General features: G+C 46.6%; 1 protein-coding gene across 1 annotated transcript; it reads right to left on the bottom strand.

Annotated features, from left to right (window-relative positions):
* Positions 1-238: 238 nt before the first annotated feature.
* LOC134016552 (short transient receptor potential channel 2-like) lies at positions 239-8,210 on the bottom strand. Its single transcript, XM_062455897.1, is given in 15 exon segments — positions 239-362; positions 465-711; positions 946-1,078; positions 1,382-1,454; positions 1,704-1,773; positions 1,776-1,830; positions 2,284-2,476; positions 2,925-3,017; positions 3,407-3,569; positions 4,022-4,228; positions 4,958-5,132; positions 5,506-5,670; positions 6,145-6,345; positions 6,963-7,655; positions 8,196-8,210. Coding segments are annotated over 15 exon segments (2,607 nt in total).
* Positions 8,211-8,443: the final 233 nt, after the last annotated feature.

Here is an 8,443-nt window from a genome sequence, read left to right on the forward strand (position 1 = left end):
GCAGATTATGTAATAAAAGAGACTTTAAGCATCTACATATCTGTCAGGGTACCCTTTCTTTCATACGTATTCATTCAAATACATGTGTGAAGTGTTCTCCTAATTTTGCTCATACAGCACTGAAAATATTAATTGTCTGTGCCTTAAGTATTGATTGTCTGTGACGTAAGTATTGCTCCAGCTTGTTATATTGAGCTACAAATGAAGGTCAAAAGCTAAGGCAGCGGAGATGCAGCTCTCAGGATCCGTCCTGTGTCATTGTTTTTTCTGTGCCCGTGTTTTTCTCCTCTTGCACCTCTGTTTCTTTCTCCGGGGAGCTCAGGTCTCCCTGGGACTCCAGGCCGGTATCATGAGAACTCTTGCTGTCGGTCGGGGATGTGATAGCCTCTGTGTCTTCCGCTGGAGTCTTTTCCTGCCCCTGCTCCTGCCCCTGCGCCTGCTCCTGCCCCTGCTCCTGCCCCTGCCCCTCCTCCTTCCTCGCTCCCTCGACCCTGTTCCTGTGCAGCGCTATGGCGAACGAAGGGGCCTCCCCGTGGGTGGTGTTGAACCCCCGGAAGTTATTCTTGGCCCCCTGGATGTATTTTGACAGCACCTCGGAGTCCCCGCCCTTGGCCCCGCCACTGCTGCTCCCCATTGATTGGTGCATCTGCTTCAGCTCAGAGTGCAGCTTCCCCATCAGTTTGCTCAGCTCCGTGATCCGGTTCCCCACATCTGTGGACAATGAGACGGGCGGCACTGAAATACTGTACATCACACACGTTCATTACAACAACAACTACTACTACTAATAGTACTACTATTATCATTAAAAGCGAAATATACCTATCTCGTTTTAAAGATGTCCGTATTTAGATTCGTTTAGATCGTTTGATTAGAGGTTAAATTCAGATCTCTCCGCGGTTTGAGAGCAGTAACTCATCGTCGGCCGCTGCGTATGGCCCATACCTTTGCGTTTGGTTTCCTCAAACTCCCGCCGGGCGGTTTCGATGTAGCGCTGCACCAGCGCCTTGATCACCTGCAGCCGGTAGGGAGAGCGACTCTCCCCGACGCCACCACCGTCGCTCTGTGCTCCGTTAGACTGGGGGGGAGAGAGGAGGCACACAGGCTTCATACCTTTACACAATGTACGCATGTCACTACAGATGCTGAACAGTGATCCTGACGCAAGGCAATATAGCCCCAGTATGCTATAATCGTTCCATGTTTTGAAGGTCTTTATTCTTTTTTTTTTTTTTTTTTTTTTCGGTATAGAAACACGAGGAATGTGTGTAATGAACAAAAATAGCGTTGCAAGTGTTATATTTTTTGGAGACAGAAGGGCTTTGCTGAGTCAAAGGTTCACACACCAAAAAAACCCCAAAAAGAAATACAGTTTATTTACTATGGAGGGAATGGGGGGATAATCCTGTGCTTGGTTCAAGTTGCAGCAGCAGCAGAGTTTCCGGAAAATACCCCTGTAAAAAAAACAAACATAATTTTGTAGCAGCCATCTGTGCAGTAAAGTGTGGAGGTCTATTAGCTGTAATTATAAACATAATGGGTTTAAATAGAAACAACTAGTGAGTCATAATATCAGTAATGTAAATTCATAGATAAAGAAGGCAATATTTTGAAACATGAGTCACATGTCAGCCAATACACGTGGTTAAATATGTTCTGTCTATATGACACAGGTTCCCAGCATGCTCAGCTGGTCAGAGTACCTTATCAGGTAGAAGGCGGCCTTTGGTGACGGGAGGATGTTGAAAGGAGCAGGCATAGTGAGGCCTTCCGGAAGTAACTCAGGTAGAGCTTTGAACGGGCAAACTTCCACTCCACATCGGCAGCATCCTGACAGGAAACAACAGCAACAAGTTTTCTTGAGTGAAACAAAATGGCTGACCGACAGGTCTTTTCCTCTCTCAGCTCTGCTGCTGCCTGCAGCGTGAAGTGAATAATGACTGTTCATGTGAAGTGGGGTGGGAAAGAGACAAGATTGCTGCAATGTGCACAAAAGCAATGCAGTGGGGGTGGGGGGAGGCTACTGGGGCCGCATTTATGAAAGTAGTTTTGTTAAAAATAGGCTACAGCAGGCGGGCCATAATGTCTGTAAGTTTTCTTTCAATTGGCTGCCAACAAGGGCCATGTTCTTTCACCAAACAATGTCCTGAATGAAGCACTCATCCCGAGAACACCCCAAAACCAGCAAACACTGCAACTTTCTGGGACTGGAGTTTGGCCTACAGCGTGCAGAACAGTCCTTTGGAGGAAATTCTCTTTCAATATCAAGAGTGTATCCCTCACCTCAATCTTCTGGAATGAATTGGTGATCATAGCGACAAGCATGTTGAGCAGGACGATGACGATGACCAGCGTGAAGATCCCGTACAGCATCCTACCCACAAACTCGGCCAGCACAAACTCCGGCATGTCCACATAGCCCTGATTGGCCACTCCAAACATGGTCCAGAACAGGAAGTGAAACGTTTCATTGAACCTGAATGTGGAAACAGGAAGGAGAAAATGAACACATCATGTCAAAAAGGCTTCTGAGTGGCTTAGTAAAGGCCCTGATCTAGAATACAGACTGTAGTCTTTGAATTTAAATTTCATGCCTGGGCTATGTCATAAGTTGACAATGACCAAGACTTTGTTGTTGTCTTTGACATTCACCTGACCATTGGAAGCCTATGTTTAAGTCTACCAGACTGCTAATACTGCTAGCTCTCCTGTAGTACTGTGTGGACTGTGGTGTGTGAAATAGCTAGCTGCTCACAGGCAAGTGCATTAACTTCAGTTGGAGCATTGCTTGAACAGGGACAGGTGGCACAAAGGTGACCTGAGTAGCACTGAGTGGTTTTGAATCCGAAATGAGAACATTAGCAAGATATGTAACTCTATTAGATATAATAATATATTAACAAAGAACAGGGTGACTGCTGTACCGGCCAAGACGTGGAGAGATTATATAAGGCACATAGATGTTGTTGACTCCACAGAGGAAGGCTGTTCCTATGATCATCAGGATAAACAGAAACCTGGAAGAGAGGTGGACAGATTATATGTTCAGAATTAAAATGACCTCTGATACATTTGATCATCCCCAAAACACTGGCAGACAAGATGAGGCCAAGGCACCCCATGCATTTCTTTCCGCATCTGATGCAAAATAATTGGTGAAATTATGTAAAACGCGGTTGCCCAACCCTGTTCCTGGAGATCTACCATGCTGTATGCTTTCATTCCAGCCCTAACAAAGCACACCTCATTCAACAGCCAGAGATCTCGTTCAGCTGCTAATTAATAGAATCAAGTGAGCCACACTGGTGATGAAATGAGGATGGTAGATCTCTAGAAATAGGGTTGGGCAGCCCTCATATATAACACCACGTCCCGTCGCCTCCACGCTGACCCCTGGTGGCTTTACCTCATCATGTCATCAATCATCTTGCCAATGGATATCTGCAGGGTTCCCAGGGACTCGTGTGCAGGCAGGATGTACGCCAGGCGAGTGAAGCTGAGCATGCTGGTCACTGCAAACAGCACCTCTGAGATGAACTGGGGGTCCTCCTGCCACCACTCATTCCTCTCTGCAAAGGGCCCAAATGGGACAGATGCACAGTCAACGGTATGTTTGGGGATGAAAGGATTTGATGAAGCGTTGACAACAGATATAATTTCCTGGTTCCGTTCTGACCCTCTTTGGGTGAAAACATACAAAGACATTCTAAAAATATGAAAATATAATACAAATATTGTATTTAATTTCAAAATATTGTGATCTGGTAACACAACATAGTGTGTGGCAAACAAGGCCTGGATTCTATCAAGATTGATCCTAAAATTAAACACAATTAAACGTAAAAGAAAGGCATAATTCTGCTCAATTCTGCAAGAGGTAAAATGGAAATTAATCTGAAAAAAAAAACGGAATTGACACAAACATATATCGATCCCAACTGGCAACTACGTGTGTCTATTGAGATCTTGCATATATCAGTACTAGCATAGGCCTAAGATGCAGCCTGATGGGGTCCCTCACCTGTCTGGGTGAAGTACTCACACTCCTCTCCATAGCCCAGTCCCAAGCCCTGGCACAGCACGTAGCCCTTTAGCATGATGAGGACACGCAAGGCGAAAGAGGCCAGGTACATGCTGAGGACCATCATGTCCAGAACATTCCACCAGTCCAGGAAGTAGCTTCTCAGGCCCTCAATCCACACCTCCTTACATTCGAACCAAAAGAAACCTGGAACAACACAGGGTGTGGCCTAAGTCACCCTGCTGTAGCTTCAGATGGTTACAGACCATAAAAAATACAATGTAAACGGTGGCTGCTGAGCGTTGGTGAGATCCTATTCATTCATATGTTATAGGTAATACTTCCACTTGTGTTTAATTATTTTAGTATTCAGGGTATTCTAGCTGCCAACCATGGTATTGCTACTTGGAAAGTTATCTGAGTATTCTACAAGGGCTTAAGTTTTTATCTATGTGTTCGCTCTAGGACTTGGAACCATATCCCCCTCTCAGGTCTTCAGTGCACTTGTCCCTGGTTCTGATTTGCACTTTATTGTACATCAATCTGGATAAGAGCGTCTGCTAAATGACTATAATGTAATGTAATGTAATTCATACAAAAGGGCAAACATCAGCAATAAATATAATGTTGCCATTCAAGGAGACTGACAGTCAATTCTTTACTTGTACTGTTCTTAAAGACTGATTTCATGCGCTACAGCAGTGGTAGCCAACCCTGTATCCTAAAGATCTACCTTCCTGTAGGTTTTCACTCCAACCCTAACAAAATACTCCTCATTCAGCAGCTAGATATCTAATTGAACTGCTAATTAGTAGAATCAGGTGAGCCAAATTGGGGTTGAAATGAAAACCTATAGGACAATATTTCTCCAGGAACAGTTACTTCTACAGAATGCATCTAAGCATGTAGATTTTGTGATTTTTGTTGCAGACCTACCAGCCACCCAGACCATGTGGAGGGAGCTGTGCAGGATGTTCTGCTTGCGGGAGGCAAAGTCCTGGCGGTAGACCTCCATGCTGATGGATTCCCCCAGCAGGGTGATGAGGAACCACATATAGGAGGCGGAGTGCAGCAGGAATTTGATTACAGGAATTTTCAGGGTTTTTCCAATCTGCAAGTGGCACAGGATTAATTGAATTTTACTCAAAAGGAAGCCAGCATGAAATGACCTTGGAACAGAAGAGAACCGACCCAGAGGCACATCTGGATAAAGCAGCAGTTAAGTGGCACGTGACAATGAAAAGTCCCCCAACCAAAATCCTTCCCGCACAGTTTTACAGCCACATATCCATTGCTTTAGGCCTTTAAGCCTGCTCCTTTCAACATATCCATAGTCATGAGTCACATTGTTTGATTTCAGACCGCGGGGTGTTGTCACTGTCACTTGCCACTCCACTGATGCTTTATCCAATAAAGCAGAATAGAATTATTCCGAAATGGAGTGACAAAGGATTCAGTGAAACATGGTTCCTTGTCAATCTCACCTTTGACTTGGGGGCTATCCAGTACACGAGGCAGAGAAGGGGCATGGCCAGGAAGATCCCCAGGGACACCAGCAGCTTCCAGGCGGTCCTGCTGCCCCTCCAGCTGGTCAGGTTGCCACACCAAATGGAGGAAAGTACTTGCTGGCAGATGGGGTGAGTCACAAACTTGAGGAAGAGAAGGTTACAGTCATGAGTGCCAAGGACATGCTTTTAAAATATTTTTTCTGCATTGCTGTGAAATTTCACATATACTTCATTAACGGTGCAAACAGTAATTGCACTGGTCCCAGTCTTGTGGGTACATCATTGTTGCATAACTACACAGACAGTAGGTTATGAAGCATAGATCTTCAGATGAAGTAAATACACCTGGCGACTCAATCTACATGTATCAATAAAGAGGCAAGGTTTGCCACCTCCATGCCTTTACCAGGGATTTAGACCCAGAGACAGTGTCTCTGATGTTGTCTTTTTATTAATAAATGTAGTATAAACAAAAGAGCAACATTGATTTATAGTATCTGCTCACAGATCCGATGTTATACCTAATACAGCTAGGATATGAGGCTGGTTAATACCGCGTCCATTGACACCCTCCCCTACCGACCCCACCCGGTCCTGCCCCTCCCGCCCCTCCACCTGTTTCTGGTTGAGGTTGACAGCCAGTCGGAGGCGCTCCAGGTTGGGGATGCCCTCCTCGAAGGTCTGCTCGTCCAGCTCATCCTCGCCTTCCTCGCCGCAGTTGTTGAGGATGGTGGTCACCTCGCTCTGGTTCCGGCACATTCCCAGCAGCTCCACCGCAAACTCCTGGCACAGCTCCTCCAGGGCCAGGTACTGGGGCTGAGGCACACCGACACAGGGACACTGGCTGAGCAATTCATTTCATTACATTATGTTAATGGCATTTGGCAGACGCTCTTGTCCAGAGCGACATACAGTGGATTAGACTAAGCCGGAGACAATCCCTCCCTGGAGCAATGCAGGGTTAAGGCCTTGCTCAAGGGCCCAACGGCTGTGCGGATCTTATTGTGGCTACACCGGCCACCGGCGCCATGTTGTGAATACCTGTAGTAGTACTAGCAGGCCGAGAAATGCGAATACACCAGCCAGTGCGAAGGGGGGACTGTCCTTACAGTCATAACGCAAATTATCACCCCTTGTTATTTTTGCAGTGGTCACCAACTGCACAACGTTAATCACATACCTAATACAAGGCAACGCACTAATAATAATGCCAATATTATTCACAAAATCCTGGTATTAATAACATTATCGTTACAAATAGCACTCAACGGGTCAACCTGCGTGTTAAACTCCAGCTAAGCACACTGCGATTGACCCACCATGCAGTATGTCGCAGACAGTTTTAACTTTGATAAGTAATGTTGTAACCGCTACACGGGTTCTCGGTGAATTGTTTTAGCAGTAGCGCTCAGCGGGGCCCCCTCCTCTCTGACCTTGAACTCGGGCTCCTTCTTGGAGAGCTTGCGCAGCTCCCGGCTGAGGCGGAAGGCGGACAGCATGGCGTCCTCGGAGGCCACGGACAGGTAGGCGCGGCTGGCGATGCCGCGGTAGGTGTTGATGCGGGACAGCGAGAACTTGAGCAGGTCGTACTGCCGCCCGTTGCGGCACTCCAGGCAGATGCAGGAGATGGTGTGCGGGCGGGGGATGTTGTGGCCCTTCTGGGTCAGCATGGTGACGATCTCGTAGAGGTCCTTCTGGCACGCCAGCGTCAGCGGCGTGACGCCGGGGGCGAACTGCGAGTCGTCGATGGAGTGGTCGAAGATGGCCTGGGAGAAGGAGTGCACGTCCATCTTGTTTCCCTTCTCCAGGTCCAGCCGGTCCAGCAGCCTCTTCACCACGCGCGGCTGGTTGGTGTCCACCGCCACCAGCAGCGCCTCGTGGATCTGGCGGAAGTCAAACTTGACCGTCTCCAGCAGGGTGTCCAGGGTGCTCTCCTTGCCCAGGCGGATGGCCAGGTTCAGGGCCTCCCTCCACAGCCGGTCCTCGGACTCGTCCAGCTGTCGAAGCATGCCGTCTGGCGTGGTCAGCAGCCTGCTGATCTCCAACGTGTTCCCTTCGTGTATGGCCGTGATCAGCTCCGGCGGGAAGCGCATCTTCTTGTTCACGATCTCCCGCCATTGTTCTGGCTGTTTTCAGGGAGGGAAAAATCACTTATCTGTCCCATTTCTAATCAAGAAAAGTGTATATAGTAGCTAGGAGCGCAAAATGCCACACATATTTCATTTTCATTCGCTGAAAGGCTCTATTCATCCTACCAGCCTGCTCCCTCTTAGACGTTTACTCTGGATTACTCTAATTAAAATCAAAAGGTTAATATCACAGGCCTGCGTGCATTGTTCCATACTGCAGAGTTTGCTGAGAACCTAAATGTCATTCATTATAATCCTTGACTTTTTGGTTATGTGCTTATTCTGTAATCTGTTGATGAATATACATGGCTATGCCTTCTGAATAATGGAGAATTCCAAATCATTAATTACATTAATTACACATGTTTCATTAGAATAGCTAATATAATGCAATGCAGACTCCTGTTTATTCATTTTTATGCAAACGAAGAGAAACCCATGAATGATACTCCATAGAGTTAGCTTAAGGGCTCTTATGATATATTGCCATTGCCATATATCAGACAGAACATCAAATGTAAAAATAATAATACTTACCGTAAGGTTTTCCATGTTTATCAGATATGCAGCGGGAATCTCTGGATGTAAAGATGTTTACCCTCATGAAGGAGTCATCTTACATTATGATCACAAGTTCACAATCCAGAGCCAATCTGATACCAAAATCCAGTATAATTACCGTGTGCAGTTTCAACTGAAAGAGGAGGATGGATGAGTGCGGTGCGTCTCCTGGCTTGCTTTGCCTTGTCTTTGCCAGTAGCGCTTGGGTGTGGAGCGATTATCCA

This window comes from Osmerus eperlanus, unplaced genomic scaffold, assembly GCF_963692335.1.
Source record: "Osmerus eperlanus unplaced genomic scaffold, fOsmEpe2.1 SCAFFOLD_541, whole genome shotgun sequence".
Classification (NCBI taxonomy): Eukaryota; Metazoa; Chordata; class Actinopteri; order Osmeriformes; family Osmeridae; genus Osmerus; species Osmerus eperlanus.